Source organism: Muscardinus avellanarius (assembly GCF_963383645.1).
Source record: "Muscardinus avellanarius genome assembly, chromosome: 8".
Taxonomy (NCBI): Eukaryota; Metazoa; Chordata; class Mammalia; order Rodentia; family Gliridae; genus Muscardinus; species Muscardinus avellanarius.
In genome coordinates this window covers 12,381,370-12,404,718 of record NC_137794.1, presented here as the reverse complement: position 1 = coordinate 12,404,718, position 23,349 = coordinate 12,381,370, and the positions used below count along the sequence as shown (strand labels likewise).

The 23,349-nt window shown below is 38.1% G+C and overlaps 1 protein-coding gene across 1 annotated transcript in view; it reads left to right on the top strand.

Moving 5' to 3' along the window:
* Positions 1–2,200: 2,200 nt before the first annotated feature.
* GFRAL (GDNF family receptor alpha like) overlaps positions 2,201–23,349 on the top strand; it is a gene marked incomplete at both ends in the record, with an annotated part of 68,877 nt that continues 47,728 nt past the window's right edge. The window contains 4 exons of the mRNA XM_080700066.1: positions 2,201–2,336; positions 3,627–3,779; positions 17,132–17,188; positions 18,265–18,595. Of these exons, the coding sequence (XP_080556192.1) occupies positions 2,201–2,336; positions 3,627–3,779; positions 17,132–17,188; positions 18,265–18,595 (677 nt within the window). The remainder of the gene's footprint in view (positions 2,337–3,626; positions 3,780–17,131; positions 17,189–18,264; positions 18,596–23,349) is intronic.

Genomic DNA, 23,349 nt, shown 5'->3' with positions numbered 1-23,349 from the left:
TTTTAAAAGGAGTTTGGATGCAGCAGTAGCCATAAAATAAGTTTTAAGTTTAGGACGGAACAGATATATCATCAGGAGGGCAATTTAAAAATGATTCACTGTCCCGGGTGTGGTGGCGCACGCTTGTAATCCCAGCATTTGGAGGATGAGACAGGAGGATCGCAGTTCGCAGCCTCAGCTACTTAGTGAGGCCCTCTGCAACTCAGTGAGACCCGGTTTCAAAACAAAGAATAAAATATAGGGCTGAGGGTGTAGCTCGGAGGTCGAATGCCCCTGGGTGCCATCCCCAGTACAATAACAACAACAAAATGATTCCCCAAAACCTCAGTCCTCACTAATGTGCTTGGAAAGCATTCAAGCAGAAAGCACAAGTGAGGACTAGAGCAGGTACATTTAGAGCCGGAAGGAGTTGGAAAGGCCGCGAAGGGAGGGGAAAGCTCCTGGGATGGACCATTCCCTGGAATGGAAAGACAGCTTGCGCGATGGTTACACTCCAGAGGAGAGGTCCCTTTCTGAAAAAAGAAAGTGGCGTGGAGTCTTCCACGTGTTGGGATTTATATTCCCTCTGGACACCTTTTTCATATGTCGGACGCTTAGGAGTGATTGGCTGCCTCTGCACCTTGTACCTCGGTGACCCTGCCTTCCGTCTCTGTCCCATTACCGTACCCAAGGGGGTTGGGGTGAGCCAGGCTCTGTATGTAAACTTCAGGTTCATCCCATCTGACCCCGTCTACAAATATCTAGCTAACTACCTAACAGAGGATGAGAATACAGAAAGAGCAAATGAATTGTTCACTTAAGAATCTTATAAAGAAGCGGTGTCAGTAGTGTACACTTGTAATTCCAGTACTTGGGAGGCTGAGGAGGATAGCAGTTTTGAGGCTACACTCAGTAACTCAGTGAGCCCCTGTTTCAAAATAAAAAATAAAATAGGGCTGGAGGTATAGCTCAGAGGTAGAATGCACCCGATTTAATCCCCAGTACCACGTATACATGCACAAAAAAATTTTTATTGAAGAAATACACATTTGCAGCTATGGGAGAGGTTACCTCAGCCTTAAAATAATTTTACCGAGACCTGGGCTTAGTGGAACACACCTGTAATTTTCGTATTTGGGAAACTGAGACAAGAGGATTGTAGATTCCAAGCGAATCTCAACACTTTCGTGAGCTCTTCGGCAATTTAGTGTTTCAAAATAAAATAAAATGGGACCAAGGGTGTAGCTCAGAAGTAGAAGGCCCCTTGTTCAATCCCCAGTAACCTCTCTCTCCCCAAAAAAGAAAAGAAAAATAAAAATTTTACCATGTTTTTTTGTAATTTTTTATTAGTGCCTTGTATTCATATATCTTAATGGGATGCAAAATGGTGGAGACATACATGCACTGTTTTATTTTCCATAATTCTGATCTTGTAATTACTTAAATTTGGGGAAAATTACCACACAACTGTGATCTTGTGAGCTGATATTTTGTTTTTGTTATTTTTCAAGCTATAGGGCTAAGCTCAGAGAAGGAACCCACTTCCCCAAGCAAGGACTGTGCATATTCAAGAGAGCGCTGTTTGGGTGATGCTAATGGGTGTGGACTTGCCTGGAGGGGAGTGCAGGACGCCTGCCTTGCTGCACGTAAGACGACTGCTGAAAACACACACACATCATTTCTTTGTGCTGAGTTAAAAGTATGATTCAATATTTCTTAAACAGTACTAGAAACTAAGAGAGGCTTTTTTTCTTTTTTTTCTCTTCTTTCTTCCCCTACTCACTCCTTCCTTCCTTTTCCCTTTCTCTTTTTCTTTCTATTAGATATTAAACCCAGGAATGTTCTACCTTTGAGCTACATCCCAGACCTATGTTATCTTTATCTTTATTATTTGAAACCAGGTCTCACTAAGTTGCTGAGATTGGCCTTGAACCTGAAACCCTTCTATTTCAGTCTCCCAAGTGCTGGGTTGCAGGCCTGCACCAGGCCCCCGGCTGGTTATATACAATGAGACACAATTTTCAGCAAATTATTTAAAGGAGCACTATTCTAACATAATGACAGATATAATCCTCTTACCTTATGAATCAGTAAGAGAAATACAAAAGGGAAATTAAAAATGTGCTCTTCCATGACTTGTTCTAGTTCTCCATCCATTTCACAAAGATTAGATTCTGTACTGCTCAGGTCTCTGGCCTGTCCTTTTACCTGGGGTCTAGCAATGGCCAAGTGCAGACTTGACGAGCAGGCCTCTGCCCAGCAGCAAGACCTTGGGGAATGGAGTGCAGGAAGGTGGACGGTTTCCTTTTTTACTATGCCTTTGAGAAAGTTCATGGAACATTCACACTTGACGGAAGGTTATAGTTATCTAATCCAACATTACTATTACTATTAGTGAAAAATAATTCCAAAGACATAAATTGATCCCTCATTTTATGGTGAGGATAGAGGATGACAAATTTTTTAATTTCTTTTCATGATGAAACTCTTTGCTATATTTTACAAGGCGATTTCAAGTGTGTTGTTAAAATGTCATACTTCCTGTACCATAAATGAAAACTTATTTCTGTATCTTAATATACAAATGGCAAGTCATTTGCAGTAACTTGCAATAATATTTGCATAATTATTTCATGCATGAAGCTGAAATAGAAATTTCAAATGCACAAATGAAATGAACTCAAGTACTTTTCTTCAGAAAGATGAATAAAAGAAAACTGTTGGGTAGAGGAATATATCATTAAATTAAAATAAATAAAATATTGGCAGTTATGAAAATTTATTTACTTAATAATATGTTTTGAGTACTTTCTAATTACTGGGACAACTTCATTTCTCACAATAAATTAGAGCCATCCCTATTTTTGTTTTTACTAAAGTCTCAAATGACACATAAAATGAAATAGCAGATTAAGAAGACAATAGCTAATAAAGTAGCTAAACTGAAAAATATCTTAGAATAAAAAGCATTGTGCTGGGCGTGGTGGCACACGCTTGTAATCCCCGCGCTTGGGAGGCGGAGACAGGAGGATCGCGCAGGTTCGAAGCCAGCCGCGCTGGCGTAAGAGACCCTGTTTCCAAACAAAACAAAACAAACAAACAAAAAAAAAATATATATATATATAGCATTGTGATCACATCATACAAAGGCAGCTTTGAATATTCCCAAAAAGCAAAAATTGACATTTTATGTGAGGAAAAACTATTTTAAAATGCAGAACATTTTAATCTATTTTTTTAAGTACCCTATGGAACAAATAGAGTAAAAATAGGAATTTTTATTCAAAAGTCACTTGTCTGCACTTTCCACAATCCCAGATCATCTTATTATACTAAAGAATTACTCAGAAAGTATGCCAGGCATGGTGGCATATGTTTGTAATCCCAGTACTTGGGAGGCTGAGACAGGAGGATCACAGGTTTGAGGCCAGCCTCAGCAACTTAGTGAGACCTTGCTTCAAAATAAAAAATAAATTAGGGCTTGGGGTACAGCTAAGAGGTAGAGCACCCCTGGACTTAATTACAAGTACCATACACACACACTCACACATACACACACATTCTCACACACAAAATAATTATTCAGATATGTTTAATTGTGTTAAGATTAATATCTGGAGTGTTATATGTTTGATTGTGAAATTCAGGTGACACCTGTGAGATAAATAATCCATCACGTTGTCTCCTGAGTATCCAGTCCTTTGTGGAGAGCAATTTCCAATTTAAAGAGTGTCTCTGTGCTGAAGACCTCCACTGTACCGTGAACACATTGCTCGGGAGAAAGTGCATCCATGAATCAGGTAATACTTGGTGACCTAGCTCTTCATTCTAAAGCAAAATCCTACTCAGTCATGACATAGTATTCTTTTTACATATTGCTGGATTTAAATTGCTAATATTCTATTGCTATGTCAATGTTCATGCAGAATGTGGTTCTTTTTCTTCCAATGTCTTTGGTATTGGGATTAGTATCAGTGGCCTTTCCAAATGAACTACAAGAAAGTTCCTTTCCTCTATATACTGAAATAGTATTCAAAGAACTGGCGTTTTACCTTCAGTGGTTGATATAATTAACCACTGAATATATGCAGGTCTTTCTTCATTAGAAAATTTTGTGTTTTGTTTGAGGGTTTGGTGGTTTTCTTTCTTATCCTTCCTCCTCTTCCTCTCCTCCTCCTCCTCCTCCTCCTCCTCCTCCTCCTCCTCCTCCTCCTTCTCCTTCTTCTTGCCTTCTTCTTTTCTTTTTATGGTTCTCGATATTGAGACCAGGAACATTCCCCAGGCCTATTTTTCATTTTAAAACAGGTTGCACCGAGTTTCTGAGTCTCATTAGTTTGCTGAGGCCGGCCTCAAACCAATGATCCTTCTGTCTCTACCTCCAAAATACTGGGATTACTGATGTGTGCACGCCCAGGTCATTAGAGTTCAAACATACAAATTCAATATGCCTAATTATTACAGTTCTATTCCAGTGAACTATTTCTTCCTGAGCAGACTTTGGTGTTCATGTCTTCCATTTGCTTGGTTTCTGTTCGATTTTTACTTTGAGAGTTCCTAATTAACTCTTTGTTTTGATTGCTATCCTTCCCCTAAGTTGCACCTTATATTCCTTAATTGTTCATTTTAATGTGTGGAGGAGTTGTAGAGATGTCTTCTCTTTCATTTAGCGTTTTATAATTTGAGCCATCTCTCTTTCTCTCTCTCTTGATTTTGCCCTTTATTGTGTGTGTGCGCACGCGTGTGTGTATCAGTGCATGTGCGTTTGGTTTGAAATTGATCTTCATTTTCTATTTTCTTTTTTTGTTTGTGTGTGGTACTGCGAGTGAAACCCAGGGGCTTTTCTACCTTCGAGCTATAGTCCCAGACCTATTTTATACTTTATTTGGAAATAGGGTCTCACTAAGTTGCTGAGAGCCTCACTAAGTAGCCGAGCCTGACTTCGAACCTGTGTGATCTCCTGTCTCAGCCTCGCAAGCGCTGGGATTTTAAGTGTGTGCTACCATGCCCAGCTTTCTATTTTCTTAAGACCTTAGATCATTAATTTAAGGTTTTCTTTTCTCATTGGAGTATTTAATACCCCGAGTATCCTTACTTCTTAGCTCTATTCACAAATTTTATATGTGGTTTGCAAATTTTTATCAGATCAGAAAATTTCCTCTCTTCTTTGGGACTTGCCCCTTTGACTCCTGGTTTATTTAGAAGGCTGTTGCTTAATTTTGAAAGATCATATTGATTTCTAGCTTGATTCCAATGTCATCAGGGTACATTTTTAGTATGCTCTCAAGTCTCAAAGTGATATTTGTCAAATATTACTTGTATGATGTGCCTATTCTACATAATAGGCAAACACACACACACACACACACACACACACACACACACACACACACACGTCTTCAGAGGACCCGCAGACTAGCGCTCTAGGTTGAATTGAGTTTATCAGAGACAAAGTGGATGTTCGACAAAAACCAGAATGAAGCAGGGCACAGCTAGGAACGACGGATCTTGTGCTAAATGAGATTGGGAAACAGAAGCATTAGGAGGTACTGAGAGAAAGAAACCAGAAGTTCACAAAAAGGAGGAATGCAGAACGTACATCTTTCTAATGACTTAGACTTTAGACATTTAATCTGGGGATCTGTTAGGTATTTTAAACAGTAATGCAGAATCAGTCTTGTACAAGGAAAAAGGGAAGGGAGAGGAAGACACAGGCCGGGGATATCAATTAAAAGGGTCAAAATAATTTGGAAGAGATACCACATGCCCACACTAACACACTGGTGCTCGATATTATAAAGAGAAGAAATATTTAAAGTATATTTATGAATTATAATCAGTAAAAGCTGGTAAGCAGTTGGATATAAGGAGAAGAAAATGTTCTAAGCACAGTATCCAAAGGGGTTGTTTTATGATGAGACAAAACGCAAAGAAATCCAAGGTTGGGAACCAAAGGAATGAGTTATATTTTAGAAATATTGCACCTGAGGCATATATTTTTTATTTCCCAGTATCACAATAATTATTTAGTTAATTAATTAAATATAAAATGGGCTGAGGTGAGCTGAGCATGGCGCCATATGCCTACAGTCCTGATACTTAAAGGCTGAGTTAGGAGAATCACAGATGCGAAGCAAGCGCCTCTCTCTACAAATTAGTGAGACCCTGTTTTACAATAAAAAATAAAATATGACTAGGAGTGTAGCACAGAGGTAGAATTCCCTTGCGTTTCCTCCCCAACACCATTACAAAAACAAAAGGGATTTTTTATTTAGCTGGTTGGTAGAATGTCTTTGGATTCAATCCCCTGTACGAAAAAATAAAGAAAATAAATACATAATGAATAAATCAAGGCATGGGCTCTCATTCTTTCCTTTTCATTACCAAAATATTCCTCCAATGAAAATATACATTTCTAGTCTTGAAAATAATCAGTTTTGGAGTTTTTGTTAATATTATAAAGCTCACACTATAATGCTTGACATTTAGCAAATGATCACTAAATATATAATATAATTATTTTAATTTGTTAAACATTTTGAGTATCTAAATTATGTAGCTATTAATAAGTTATTCACTACTCAATTAATATATATTAAGTATATAAACTCTGGGAGTATAAAACTGGATAAGACAATCCCTGCTCTTGAGTAGCCCACAAAAATATCCTGACATTTAGCAAGATTATTTAATTTAACCTGTTTTATTCCATATATATGTAACATCTATGTATATATATTTAAACATCTATATTTACAAAATATATTGTACTTTGTATGTAAATGTGTAGGTATATATAGTTATATTTTGTATGTATAAATTATAAAATAGACTAGAGAAATCCAATATATTTCAAAATATATGACTACTAATTTAACAGAGCTCGTTATAGGAGGGCAACATTCATTTGCATACATCCTCTCCCAGCATGCCGGGACCGATTATTCGGGATTCAGAGGATGCTCTCTTTTCATCGAGAAGTCTGATGTGTAAAGTATAAACATTCACTGTCAGCTCGTTGTTAGGTAAATGGCACCTTCTCCAGCGTCCTGTGCTCCAGAGACTGCGTTCGCGGTGTTTTCCAGGGTGAAGCTGCAGCTCCAACATATACATTCACAGTGTAAAGTTGGTCCCGTTGTCTTAACTTTGCAAAAATGTGAAACATTTGAAAAACTGACATGTGAGGAACACTCGTCTACCAGAAAATGATTTTTTAAATTTAACAAAGAGAGCTGGGCATGGTGGCGCACGCTTGTAATCTCCGCGCTTGAGAGGCTGAGACAAGAGGATCACACAGGTTCGCATCCAGCCTCAGCTACTTAGTGAGGCTCTCAGCACCTTAGCTAGACCCTGTTTCAAAAATAAAATATAAAAAAGGTCTGGGAGTATAGCCCAGAGGTAGAAAGCCTCCGTGTTCCACCCCCAGTACCACCAAATAAATAAATAAATAAATAAATAAATAAATAAATAAATAAATACATAAATAAATAAATAACATACAATAAATTTAACAAAGAAAAAAGTAAAAACAAAAAAACAAAAATACCCAGATACTTTCCTGCATGCCAAGCTGCCCTCTGTAGGTAGAACTCTGAGTGTACGGTGAGGTCTTCTCGACCTGCTCAGAGGAAGACAGACATACGAGAAGCAGACAGTGTTCTTCTGGAAGCCAGCATCAGGCTCACGCAGACTCTGAGGCTGAAGTTGTTCTTATCTTCTTTTTATAAAATCTATGTGATTCTGGGCTTATGGGGTCTATTTAGAACATGTGTTCTCAGTGAAGAGAATAAAACCACCCAAAGAGGAATATTGCTACGTGAGCCTGAGAAAACAAAAGCAAAAAAAAAAAAAAGAGTCTAACCTTAATATGCACAAATTGTGTGTATGTGTGTGTGCATGCACATGTGTGTGTAAAAGTCTTTAAAGAGACAAACAGTATATTTATGGAATTAAAGTTTATGGGGCATAGGAATCTTAGGAAATGCCTGTCCAAAAAGGTTTCTTAAGGGTAAACACTTAGTAAAGGCACAATTGCAGGAGAAAATGGAAATACATAAGAAATAGTGGATTGTCTTATACATATTTTAAATTATGTATGATTTCTCCCAATCATCATGAAAACACAGTAAAAAGATGAAAGTAAATGAAGAGGACAAAATATCACTAAAGAAACTGAGTGTAAACATTTTAAGTTACTGTGTATTATAGCTCAATATTTTGAGTTATTGCATATTATGTTATTGTGCATTATATATGATAAATTATTGCATATTATATCTCAATTTAGTATTCAATATTATTTGTAACAACTCCTTTGGAATCTTTTTCTTTTCTTTTTTTTTTTTTTTTTTTGGTGGTACTGGGGTTCCTGGAAACCTTTCTACCTCTGAGCTACACTCGCAGACCCATTTTTTTATATATATATTTTTTTAATTTGGAAACAGGGTCTCTTAAGCCAGCGCAGCTGGTTTTGAACCCGCCCAATCCTCCTGTCTCTGCCACCCAAGCGTGGGGGTTACAAGCGTGCGCCACCACACATGGCTGGAATCATTTTTACTGGTACATTGTAGTCATACATCTTTATGGGATAAAAGATGGTGGAGACATACATGCACACATTGCCCAGTTAACCCTTACCCAATCCCAACCCCATCCCTCCTTCCAATGCTTGGCTTAGTGATTGACTTTGATATGTTTGTTTAAGTACATCGTGTGCTTTAGAGCGTTTCATTGATTTTTGAAAGATAATAAATATTGGAATATTCATAAAGATGCATATGCATATATACATATTACATTTCAAACAGAATCGTAGGTAAGTGAATTTACTTGATTTTAGTCATTTTTTTAATTCATAGAAGAATCAACACTGTCCTCACAGTTGGCTTCACAGTCGAATATTACACAATGGCTTCATAAGAAAGATATATCATTAATGGCTCAGAAGGAGAGTGATTGTGTCATGGCAGCACATGTCTGCCGGAAATCTGAGCGCTGCAGTCTGATTTATGAGAATTTTAAGCAAACCTGTGGCAGAGAAACAGAACAATGCAAGAGGCCTGGCGGGAGACAGCTGTGTGCGACCTTAAGAGAACGGCTGAAAGGAACAGCGTTATGGAGTTGTCAGTGCAGTGACCCTTCGAAAACAGACTGCATTCAAATTCGGAAAAGTTTATTTGAGAACAGCTGTATGCCTGATGCTCGAACGGGTCAAGTTCCCACCTTAAGTGAAGACTATGAGGATGGATCCAATCAAGACATTACTGCAGGTTGGTATTCAAACGATGCACTTAAGAGCAGTTAAGTTCAATCTCAAAAATAAGTCGTTAAACAGTTATTTACTTCTCATTCTAACTCTGTCACTTCAGCCTCTATTTCTTCTGAAAAATTGAAATTTAAAACTCAATGACTATGTCCAAATGGAATTAAGAAGAAAGAGAAACGTGTCTTAAGGTTTTGGTATAATGTTAATTTTATTTATTCATTCATTCATTCATTGAACAAATACTTATGAGATATTTACAATGCACCGGGTTCTACAAGTAATATTTTTTTTAAAAAATCTGCATTGAAGGAGCTTACTATCATTTAGGGTTTTAGCTTTGTTTTTGTTTTTTGGGGGTTTTTTGGTACTAGGATTTGAAACCAGGGTCATTCTACCTCCAAGCTATAGCCCCAGCTCCTATATTATTTTTTATTCAGTAACAGGGTCTTACTAAGTTGCTGAGGTTGCTTAGGGAGTTTTAAAAATTAAAAAGGTAAAATATGGTAAGGGATAATCACTTATCATTGGTGCCTATTATGTCCTAGTCTATGTTCCAAACCCTGGGATAAAATAATAAACAAGACAAAACTCACCACTCTCCAGTAGTTTACTTTCTAAATTAAGAAGTGTCTCTTGTCTGTTTCCCTGGAAACAGACTCTGAGACCAAGGTTTACATGCAAGAAGTATATTGAGGTGGGCACTCAGGAACAAAAGCTATGCACAGGGACACTGATTCGGATGGAAGGAGAAGTCGAAATGCAATACAATTGCTCCAGAGAACTTGGCTGTTTTCACAGAGAGCTTTGGACCTGGGGTGGCCTTCTAGAGTATTGTCCATTGAGGTAAGAGAGCGGGTGAATTGCACTCCTCATCTATCTATTGTGGATATGAGCTGCTGCCTGGGAAGGTCTATGATGTGTTGTTACTACCGGCATTAGATAAAGTGAACCCCTACAAAAGAGAGTGTGTGAGCTGTCGCCCAGCACTCCCTGCAAAGGAACTTAGTTGTGCACCACAGCATCCTATATGGGGGTGAGGAAAAATCTGCAACAGGAGAAATGTTTAATGTATCTTAATCAGCAGTAAGTGAGAAGGGGAAGAGTAAAACATACAGGAAAAAGATATCAGAGTCGGTGGTTTGTCATTCTAATGGAATTGACAAAAGGTGCTCTGAAGACATGAATATTTGAGTACAGTCTTCAAAAGTCAAAGAAATGAGCCTTGTGGATGCCTGGGGAAAAACTATTAAAGTAGAAAATCAGTGAATTCACACGTTCTGGGTTAGAAATATGTCTGAAGATTGGAGGAGCCACAAGCAAGTCACTATTTAGAGTTTAAGAGAGATAGGGATAGAAAAGTAAAAGATGAAATAAAGCAAGTAACAGGGACAAGACGACAGAGCTTTCTAGGTTATTTTTAAAGTTTGGTTATTACACAGGCTGATACAGTAAATCACTGAAGGGTTTGGTCAGGAGTTTTATTGTCAGTAGGATAATCTTGGCTTTTGTGTTGCCAAGAGAAGTAAAGATCAGGACAGAAAGGGGAATTAAGAAGCTTTTATAAGGAGGCAGAAAATCTTGGAGGACAATGGACAAGTATGGGAAAAATGTCAGATTCTGGGTGTATTTTCATATTTCATATTTCAAATATGGAAATATTGCATATTTTGTAGTGGGAATGCAGGTAAAGAAAAAAAAATCAAAGTTGACTCCGTAGCTTTTTCCCTGAGTAATTAAAAGGATTTGTTGACATTATTCTTATTAACTAATATGGGAAGAGCTCCTGGAAGAAGAGGCTTTAGCCGGAGACAGCAGTTATCAGGAGTCATGCTTTAAGATAAATTAAGTCTGAAATGTCTATTGGATAGCCAAGTGAACATACCAAGTCACCAGGCCTACGTATGAAATCTAAATTTTATATGTGGCATATGAAAGTGAAATCTATACAGTGAGTGTACACTGAGAGGAGGTATCTTTCAATTCTAGACGGTAACCCAGACTATGGTACTAGATTAGTGTCGGCATTAGTAAAGACGCACATGTGTTTTGGTCCAAAGTCATAGCAAGGTCAGATGATATTTAATTCTGGAAATACTTAATTCAATTCTGGAGATCTTAGTAGATCAGCAAGAGAGAAATCGGTAGAGATGCCTGAGCTGAGCTTTGGGGTACTGAAGCAGTGACTGGGAAGGGAGAAATAAAGCAGTAGTAAAACTCAGGAAGGGTCTGCTAGAGAGAGGGAATAAAACAAGAAGCCAAGGAAAGAAAAATTTTCAAGGGAAGTGAAAGTTCAAGAGGGCTCAGTGAGAAGACGGAGACCTCAGGACCTAGAGTTTCCTGTTGCCTTTGGTGGTGAGATTATGAAGGCTTGATAGGAACCGGCTCTCTGTTTGGGGAAGTACAGTGACAGAACTGGAGGAGAGGGTGACAGGGAGCTTGTGGAGGGAAATGGGAGTCAGAAAATAAGGATAACACTCGGAAAGAATGTCGCTCCAAAGATGAAACATAAAACCACCAAATGACCCAGCTGTACCACTCCTTGATATCTTTCAAAAGATAATAAATTCAGAATATTAGAGTGACGCAGAATATACATGTTTATTGCAGCACAATTCAAAATAGCCACATTATAGAACCAACAAGTGCTCATGAGCACATGAATAGATAAAGAAAACATGGGATATACACACAATAGAATTTTACTCATCTATAAAGAAGAAATAAATTATGTAATTTACAGGAAAATGGATTGTATTAGAGATGATGATGATGATGATGATGATGATGATGATGATGATGATGATTTGGTGCTGGGGGTTGAACCCAGGGGCATTCTAACTCTGAGCCACAGCCCCAGCCCTGTTTTACTTCTTATTTTGAAACAGGTTCTCACTACGTTGCTGAGGCTGGCCGCCAACCTGCAATCCTCCTGTCAGCCTCCCAAGTACTGGGATTACAAGCGTGCTCCACCATGCCTGGCTTCTAGAGAGTATTGAGCAAAATGAGACCAGCTAGTCTCAGAAAATCAAAGGAGGTATGTTTCCCCTCATGTGTGGAAGCTAGAGAAAAAATAGGAAATGAAAGAGACTTTAGATTAACAAGGAGAAAGATCAATAGAACAGTGGAAGGAGATTAGGGGAGGACGGTGGGAAATGGGGAGAGAAGGTTGGTGAAGGTGACAATTCAAATCCTGCGGTGTTGCCGGGCGTGGTGCCGCACGCTTGTAATCCCCGTGTTTGGGAGGCAGAGACAGGAGGATCGCACAGGTTCGAAGCCAGCCGCGCGTGCTGGCTTAGGAGACCCTGTTTCCAAATAAAAATGTAAAAATAGGTCTGGGAGTGTAGCCCGGAAGGTAGAAGGGCTTCCAGGAACCCCAGTACCGCACACACACACACAAAAAAATCCTGCGGTGTACATACATGAAGTTATCATGACCAATCTCACTAACATGTGCAGGCGGGGGAAGGGGTGGCAGCTGGAGGGAATCATGCCAAGTTCTGTGTGCACCTGTGCTTACATCACATCAAACCTCATGATGAGGTAAACAATGCACCAATGAAAGTATATTTTTAAAAAGATGAAGGAAATATGAAAAGACCTGGAAAAAAGAGAGGGAAAAGAGGGAGATTTTTTTTCAGGCGAGAAAAACAAAGTATTTATGTTAATGAGAATGATTTAGATAGGAAGGTAAAAAAATTATGTGTGGATTAAATGGTGAATGAAAGCCAATATACTTTGAAATATGTTTACTGAATGTTAGTAATTGGGACTATAAGAGAGTGAGCTATAGTCCCTGCTAACGTAGTTCTCACATGGCTTTTTCCTAGTACTGATCTCTAGCTTAAAAAGATTCCCAATGGAAGGCTCTGCTGCTGCATTAAATAGGCATCAGGGTTCTCTTATAGGATGATGAAGGAGACTAAAGTGTGCAGGTTGAGGTGAAGGAACAATGTCTGGCAATACCAGAAACAGGGTATATTAAAAAGAAAAATTGGGAACCATTTATTTTTTTAATCTGTTGGGATACCAGTTTACACGATTATGTGATTTCTTTTTTTCTCTGAGGAAAATGAAATCGTGTAATGTGTAAACAGAACAACCACACAGCAGAGATGGGCGTGGTGGGACACACTTGTAACTCGAGTACTTGGGAGGCTGAGACGGGAGGATAGCAGGTTCACGGCCCACCTCAGCATCTCAATGAGGCCTTCCACAACTTCTGTGAGACCTTGTTTCCAAATAAAAGAATAAAATAGGGCTAGGAGTGTGGCTCAAAGGTAGAATGCCCCTGGGGAACGTTTCCAGTATCATAAGAGAAAAAGGGAAGAAAATCTGCACAGTAAAATTTCATAAGGATGTATTTATTCTAAGAAAGCAATACAAAAAAACAAGAAAAGACAGTAAGAGTCACAAGAAGCTGTTCACCTGTTACAGTGGACAATGCGAATTCAGGAGATGTTTCAAAGACTGAGAGGAAACAAAGGTGAAAGTCCCGGAGCTTTATATACAGATGAAGTAGGGACATTTTTGAAAGAGGGTAGAATAATAAACACTTATAATTGAAAGAGGGAGAAATCCAAATCAATGTCAAATTTAGAGTTTGATTATTGGTGTGACAGAGCTAGAGTGCAGCTTAAGAACTATGGTGAAGAGAATTCGAAGGCACAGTAGTAACCTACCACAATGACCAGAGTTGAGGTGGAGGAGAACATTAAAATAACTAAGTCAGTGGTGACTATCAGGGCCAGGCCCTGAAAGTAGTAATTAACAGAGAGTAGAGGTAAACACAAGTAGCTAGTATAAAATACAGAGGAGGAGAAATACTTTATAAGGGTGAATAATTCACATTTTGGAAGCTACAGTGCAGGTAAGGTAGACATAAACATCCTCTCATGAAACCACGGTATGTTCTGTGTGAGCAGTAAGCTGGGGGGAAACCAGGCTTCCAGGACGTCCCACTCTTCTTCTGTTCCTGTGTTTTCCATGCCTCCTCCAAGGGTCACATTTATATTAAATGTTCATGCATATGCCCCAACTAAGTGTACTATTGCATTCGGCTGATCATTTTATAGAATCCCATCTATTGGCTTATCATAAGCATATTTTAGCAGATTATGAAACTTAAATCAAAATATTTATGTTAAATTTGATATTGTCACATTTAGAGAAAGAAGACATGGGGTTGATTCTGACTCTACTGGAGGAAACTTGTGTATCTTTAATGCATTTGTAGATGATATTTGTAACTCGGATGTAGCTCTGGTTAGTATGTGTTTCTATTTATTCCCAAGACTTGACCATTAGCTCTTCTTTAGAAATTAAGCTACTACTGAAAATATCCTCTAGGATATTTGTGTATAAATACATATATATATGTATATAAATACATATATACACAAATACATACACACATTATATATCTCATATAAAATTAGCATTTAACGTGAAGAAAATGTACTGCAATACATTACTCATAGCAAATAAAAATAGCATACCATCAAAGCTAAAATTTATTTTTCCACATTGAAAATAACATTTTTGCCATTTAGGTAATCGTCACTCATCACCTGAGTATTGATAAGTTGACTCATGTGATCAGGCTACCATAGGCTAGATGGCTTAAGAAACAGAAATTTAGCTGGGCGTGGTGGTGCACGCCTATAATCTTAGTACGTAGGAAGCTGAATCAGAAGGATCACAGGTTTGGAACTAGCCTCAGCAGTTTAGTGAGACGCTCAGTAACCTAGTGAGACCCTGTTCAGAGTTATAATGTCCCTGAGGTTAAGCCAGGTATGGTGGCGCACACTTGTAATCCCAGAACTTGGGAGGTTAAGACAAGAGGATCACAGGTTCACAGCCAGCCTCAGCTACTTAGTGAGGCTCTTCAAAACTTAGTGAGACCCTGTTTCAAAATAACAAGCAAAAAATAGGGCTGGGGATAGAGCTCGGACGTAGATGTCCCTGGGTTCAACCCCCAGTATTGAAAAAAAAAACACGTAAGAATGCCCCTGACTTCAGTCTTCAGTAACACACACACACACACACACACACACACACACACACACACACACACCACCCAGAATATATTTTTTGTCAGTGTTCTGGGGGATTTAATTCCCAGACCAAGGTTGAATGGGGTTGATTTCTCACAAGGGCTCATCCTTTCTGGCTTATAGAGGGCCAGGACCTTCTTGCTTGTCCTCACCTTACCCTTCCTTGGATTGTGCTGGGGCAGGGGTGAGGGGGAAAGGGAAAGGACTCTAGTGTTTCTTCTTACAAGGACAACACAACCTAGCAGATCGAGGCCCCTCTTTTATGATTTCATTTATCCATAAGTTTTAACTTCCTTAGAGACACTATCTCCAAACACAACTATGCTGGCAATAGGACTTCAGCATCTGAACTTGGGGAAAGGTTCAAACATTCTGTTTACAATGAGAAGGGAAGTCCGTGCTTGGGGTGGTTTCTTGAATATGTTTTTGTCCCTGGCACAACCTTACGACTCAGTTGCGGTGCATAGGTGTCAGTCCACTTTAGGACGTCCAGCCAGGGTGTTTGTTCTTCTCTTAGTATAGCTCTATATGACTCACTGAGATCTATTAGTTGGAATTTCATTTACTGTGGGATCATAGCATAGATGTAAGAATGTCAGGTCTTCCTCGAGACAGGAGTGTGGATGCAAGAAGTAGTGATTATTTAGCTGAGATTTGATCAATAGAAAAATGAGAAACAAAGTCTATAGAGAATGGCTGGGACAGTGCAAGGACTCTGGAAAGCTTCTGACGTGCTCGTTGGAAATGTTTTTTCAGTGATTGTACCATCAAACAGCTGCAATCAGCTGATAGGCAAAGAAAATGAATAAATTGCCCAGGTGGGGAAAAACCATGTCATGAAGGGACATTTGCGCCTCGACAAAAGTTGGTATCTTTTTTTGTGTGTGAGTTTGTGGGATAAACTCCTAGATCTATTTTATATTTTATTTGGAAATGTTCTCACTAAGTTGCTGAGAGCCTCACTATGTAGCTGAGGCTGACTTTGAACCAGGGCAATCCTACTGTCTCAGCCTCCCAAGTATTGGAATTATAAGTGTGCCACACAATCCCAGGTAAAAGTTAGTATCTTAATGGCAAAATATTTAATTTTTGTTGCAAAAACAACAAAATGTGGTCACTCTAATCCCTTCCTACTTCATGCACACATCTATTAGTGATCCATATATTTTATTTTGACTTAAATTCATTTTTATTTCCTACCCAACAGTAAGATGCTAATGATTTGCCATCTCTGGTCTATCACCTGGTATATAGTAGGGACTCAATAGGTCTTGGGAATGCTTAGAATTAGCTGACTACTGAGTTCACGTCTATCAAAGAGATTTTCCAGTTTTATAATTCCTAAGAACTCTTGGAGGATAAAAAATTCAGAGGTGAAAGTAATTTTTAAATTGCATATTTATTCAATTAGACCATGCTGGGGTGATACTCTGTGTGTGTGTGCGTGTGTGTGTGTGTGTGTGTGTGAGAGAGAGAGAGAGAGAGAGAGAGAGAGAGAGAGAGAGAGAGAGAGATAGATAGATATTCAGAGAATATCCCTTTTGTTCTTTTTCCCCAGGCAGAGTCTGGATTTACTTGAATGCACATGGTCTATTCCTTAGCATTTGTTTAGATTTCCAAGTAACTGAACCCTCAAAGCGAAGCTATTTAGCTCACTTAAATAAGATTTTGGAGATGTGTTTTTCTTCACCTGTAACTTACTAATCTAGAATCTCAAGAAGTAGATACATGTTACGTGAGTGTGTATGTATGGTTGTCTGATCATCCATTTCTTCACTCTCCCAGGAAAATTATAAAATATTCAGTAACAAAATAATTGTTTTTGTTTTCTTTCTAGATAACTTGAATGAGGATAATCAATTCAAATGGAATCTAACCACTCCTTCCCACCATGGTAATGTTCACAAATTATAATTTTGATCTGCACTATAAAACCTAAACGATATAATTTAAATGTCATTATTAGGCTTCATAAAGATGGACAAATTATGTGAGATTATCATTTTTAATTTTGGATAAATTGCTATAATACTAGATGTCAACCACTAAGCCAAGCATGGGAAGGAGGGATGGGGAGGGAATGGGGTGGGGATCGGGTGGGGGTTGACTGGTGATGTGTGCATGTATGTCTAGAAAAGTTTTTTTTTGTATCCCACTATGATGTATGAATACAGTGCACCAATAAAAAAAAAAATTAAAAAAAAGAAAAAGAAAAATTAGAACTACAAAAAAAGATGGACAAATTTATTTTATTAGCAAAATAAATTGTGGGGTTTAACAGTTTCAATATAAGAAAAGCACCCAAACCATTATGTTTATCCTACAAATAACTGCTTTGTCCGTTCCTCATCTATTTATAGATATGATAAGGGATCCTTTACAGTTGAAACCAAATTATAGATCTTCATTAAATTTATGAGTATTTTCCATCACATAAATTAAATTGTTTGGGGCAAACTGTTCTTGCGTCTGCATCTGGTGGCGGAGGGGATAGAAGTAATTCACATACATCTGAACATCTTGATAAGTTAGAATAGGTATGTGGTGCCTTTATTCAAGTTTCCTTACCCTGCTCTAGGAATGTGCAATAGAACAAGAATTATTTTGACTGGGACCAAGGAATTCACCATAAGCTATAGAGTTCCAATGCAATTTCTGAAGATTTATTATTTACATTTGGGCAACATGGACTACAGGTTTTGTCCTATAGCTCGGTTTTGGTCCCATACATTTTCCATCACTCCGGATCACAATATGTATCCAGCATAGAAGAAAGATGATGCAGAGAACCCACTCTCTCTTCAGCTCTAAGCATATTTATGCTCACTCTGAAACAAGTAGTGTTTGCCAAAAATAGCACATTGGTACATCATTGAATTTTGCTCATAGACTTTTCACAATTTTTGCAGAGCCTGTGTGTATGGTTTTGTGTTTACTTTTCCACAACCTGGAAATATCCATTGCTTTCAGGATTCAAGGGGATCTGGTCCTGCTTGGAAGTGACAGAGGCGTGTGTAGGGGACGTGGTGTGTAACGCACGGTTGGCCCCTTACCTTAAAGCATGCTCCACAAATGGAAATCTGTGTGATGTGAAACAGTGCCAAGCCGCCATACGGTTCTTCTATCAAAATATGCCTCTTAATATTGCCCAGATGTTGGCTTTTTGTGACTGTGCTCAATCTGATATAGCTTGTCAGCAGTCCAAAGAAGCTCTTCACAGCAAGCTATGTGCAGTGAACATAATTCCACCCCCCACTTGCCTCGATGTAATTCACAGCTGCCGAAATGATGAATTATGCAGGTGAGCAAAAACATGCATACTTTACTTTCTTATTTCAGCACCTTATTTGTTACAGTCCAGTCGTAACACTTGATCCCACTACATTAGCTAGAGTTCTCTCCATCATCCAATGTGGTGTAAATAAAGCCAGACAATTCAGATGTTTGAGTCTCTGGTACATGTGTAGTATCCTTTTGAAATTCAAATGCAAGATAGGTTTTTATGTTTAAAAAATTTGGTATGTCAAGATCTGATAGCCATGAATAGCATTGTTAAAATTCTATGTTCACGTTGAACTAACAAGTTGGGTAAGAGTTCAAGTTTGTATATCAGCTTTGTCATTTTTTTTAGCACCATTATAGAAGGCTGTTAAATGTTATATAATATTGGTAAGGTGCCTCTTCAAACTTCAAAATAAGTCTTCTCTGTCTTGGGCTAGAGGTCATGAAAGAGAAGGCAATTGAGTAGATTTGGGATCCCCCAGAACACATGCGGGCCTTGATATCAGAAATGTATCCATTCTTCTGTTCCCAGCCTCACGCCCTAGATTTTTAGGGAGTAATGTTAGTCATTTATTTTTGCATTAAAAAATAAAATACTGCCAGGCGTGGTGGTATGTGCCAGTAATCCCAGTACTTAGGAGCAGATATAGGAAGATCTCAAGTTTGAGGCCAGCTACAGCAATGTAGTAAGACTTTCAGAAATCTAACAAAACCTTGTTTCAAAACAAAAAATTAAAAGAGACAGTAAATAGAATGCCTTTGGTTTCATTCCCCAGTTCCCCCCTCAAATAAATACTTATAAAGCACCTTCTAAAACTCTAGGCACAAGTGAGTACAGAGGTAAAAATTGTCTTTCTGGTGTCTCTTCTCCTCCAGTGGAGAAATAAAATAAATAAGGAACATGCCTATGGCATTATAAGGTAATAAGTCGCCTGGAGATTTAAAGAGATTTTAGAAACGAAGAATAAAGAAGACTGAGAATGAGATGAGTGAGTTGAAATGTAGCCATTTGGGTAGGGAGCACTTGCCATGTTAAAGACATGAAGGGATGGATTTCTCTAGGTAAATATTGGAGAGAGAAGATACCAAGCCAAGGCTATCTCTTCCGCTGCTGAGGAAGAGATATGTGAAGTGTGTAAAAGGCCGTGAGAATGGAGTGTGAAGGAAAAAGAAACCGGAAGTGGGGCCAGAAAATAAACTGGGTGAGCCCTGCAGGGTGGCACACACATGTAATCTCAGTACCTAGGAAGCTGAAATAGGAGAATCTCAGGTTAGCGGACAGCCTTGGCAAGTAGCGAGACTCTCATTAACCCAGCAAGATGCTGTTTCAAAATAAAACTAAAATAGGGGTGGGGGTGTAGCTTGGAGATAGAATGTCCCTGGGTTCAATCTCCAGTCAATAACACACACACACACACACACACACACACACACACACACACACACACACACACACATACTGGGTGAGTGGGATAAGTCCTAGATCACAAGGGCCTGGGGGGATAGCACAGGTTTTTGTATTTTCATATAACTAAAATGGAGAGATGCTGGAGGACTTTGAGCAGTTATGAATTATTTGACTCCTTTATTAGAACTTTGGCTCTGGCAACTGGCTGAGACTAGACGGTGCCTATGCAGGTAACTACTATCCAGGAAAACAAATTCAGTCCAAAACGTCTTGGCTCTTTCTTTTCCTCACCAGGGTCTTCATTAACACATTTTTTTTCTGTCTATTTAAGATAAATTTATCTTTTACAAGGCCAGAAATCCAAAGTTCAGTAGACCCATTTGGACAGAAGTAAGAGGGATGAGAAAATAACTGGATGAGTCAGAATTATATCTAGTATTGATGATACTAGGTTTAAAGTCGTTCTATTTAACAAAATTCATTTAACTCAAGGTGCTAGCTTAGAACAGGACTTATCATATGGGTCACCTGGCTTCCACTCCTGGCAAAAGAATAAACGATGGGATGATGTACACTTGCCGAAGGTTTTTGGTAAACTGCCAGCCTTCCAAGTATCTCCACTCTGACTCTCAGCAATTCTATCTTGCAAAATGGTGCTAACTCTTATAAACATTTGTCTAGAAAGTTAACTGCTTCCCTCAAACATACTCTATGAGATAGAGAACGATCTCAGCAGAATAATAAAATATTGACTTGGTGCCTCCATTTATTATATAGGATAGTAAGATTCTGGGAAGAGTTTTATTTAACAGTTTTGTCATGCAAATGTGTATCCATTCCTTTGAGGCTTAGCCATTACTTGCCTTAAATTAATAATAAAATCAATGACAGAATTAAGTTTTAGGATTCAATATAGAGTTTCAAATTTATTTATAATCTCAAAAGTCCTTTTAGTAAAACACTATATCCTCTTGATTCTATCCTGGAAAAAATTTTACACATTTTAACATCTCAATATGTCTAAAATGAATCTTAAGGTTCAAAACAGGAAAATATTATCTTTAATTTAATTGTCAGTGGGTGTTTTTAATTTTACACAAGATGATATATCTCAAAAAATCAACAAAATATAATAAGCACGTATTATACACTATTTTTCTCATATCAAAAGTAGACTATACCTATCTAACATCTATCTATCAATTTATCATGTATATACACTAACAAGGAAACCTAACATTTCAACTAGCTAGGACCAAGGGGACATCACTTTTTTTTTTAATCGATCTCTGTAAAAATACCACCACATGTATCCATAGATGGGTACATGGCTTTGCCTAACTCCAGTGCCAGGCCCTGATATCCGCTACATCATTGTCCTGAAGGTTTTTGATGGCAACCTTCAGAACACAGTATTTCTGAACCTCCATACCACTTAATATATTTCAACATTGGATGATGGCACATGCTGCTGTACTCTTGGAGAATAGCTGATGCATTCTGAACGGCACACTCTTACATTCACCTTCCCCTGCTGTGGGCACCTTTTCAGATGCCTGGGTACAGAGTTGGTGGTTTTCCTGGATGAGCACACTAAAGTTCATCTACCTCTCCAGAGTGTTTGGTGCGGGATGTGAAACAGGGTAGGCACTCCAAAGAAGTCATATCCTTTCCCTCCACTTTTGACAAATGGGCATGCAATTTTTATATTTTAGGGAACATACAATATCTCTTCTTATGTCATTTCTGTCTCTCAGATTGGCTCAGAGAGTAAGGACTGTATGACTTCAATTTCCTTTTACCATGTGCAAATAGTCCCTCAATGAATATTTTATAGAGGGGATGTAAATATTACGCAATATTCGTACTCAATGTAAAAAGACATATCCTCTAATTTTTTCCAAGCAAATTTTGCCTTAGGGAGATTTCCAGCATTAATATTAAATTATTGTTAATGTGATTCAGAAGAAAAAAAGAAGACTTCAACTGGAAAAATCTATTTCACTTCCCTTTTTCCAGAAGATCCTGCACATGGGCAGACCAGGGAACTTTGGCTTAAAATGCTACCTACCCTTATTATAATTTCCTGAGTTTATCATAAAGTTTGAAACTCTCAGCATTTTTTGAAAAGTCAAAAGAAGTCAATATAACAACCATTTCTAATGAATTTTGTCCAGTCCACATATCACTGGAAGCTGAGATGATTGATGATGATGGTGATGGTGATGAGGATGAGGATTTGCCAATTATAAAAGTTTAGGAGCCAAGTGTGGTGGTTCATGCCTGTAATTCTTTGGGAGGCTGAGAAGGGAGGATCGTAGGTCTGAGGACAGCTTCAGCAACATAGCAAGATTCTCAACAACACAACAGGCCTGATTCAATACATAAAATAATAATAATAATAAAGTAAAGGATTTGGGGTGTAATTCAAGGGTGTAATGCCCCTGGATTTCATCCTAGTACCATAAATAAATAAATAAACACATAAATGCACAAATAAGCAAATATATATTTAGTAAATTACAATATACCACCCAGTCTTTTATTCAAAATGATTGCAGCACAGTTAATATGAAGTCTCAGAATGATAGTGCATGCCTCCCAATATCTAGGAGATTGAGAAAGGAGGATCACAGGTTCAAGGCCAACCTCAGCAACTAAGGAACTCCCTGATTCAAAATGAAAATAAAAATAATTAAAAATAAAATGCCAAGTCATAAAAATTATAGATAGATACAGTTTCAGTGTATCCAGATCTTTGCTGGGAAGTAAACTCATACAGCTGCTTCCATTTCTTTACTTGTTATTGTCTGTTTACGTTTTCTATATCATCTGGGTTGAATTTAGATAGGTTGCTTATGTCTAGAAACTTGTTAATTTATTCTGATTTTACATGTTATTAGAGAATAAATTTTCAAAACAGTTTCTTATAACCATCTGGATTTCCATGTGATTGGTAGTTATCTCTCTCTTTTCATCTCTTAAGTTTGTTAATTTGAGTCAATTCTCTCTCTCTCTTGGTTATGTTGGCTAAGGGTTTATGAATCTTGTTTATCTCCCCTCAAAAACAGTATTTTGTTTTATTGATTTACTGTATTTTTAATCCTCTATTTCATTAATTTCTGCTGTAATTTTTATTAGTTTCTGCCTTCTCCTGGCTTTAGGCCCAGTGTGCTCCTGTTTTTCTAGGCCCTTGAAAAGCATCAATATCCCTCTTATTTGGAGTCTTTATTTTTTGTTTTGTTCTGTGGTACTAGGGATCGAACCCTAGTTCTACTTCTGAACTATACCCCTAGCTCTATTTTTTATTCTTTATTTTGAAACAGGGTCTCACTAAGTTGCCGAGGGCCTCACTATTGACCGTG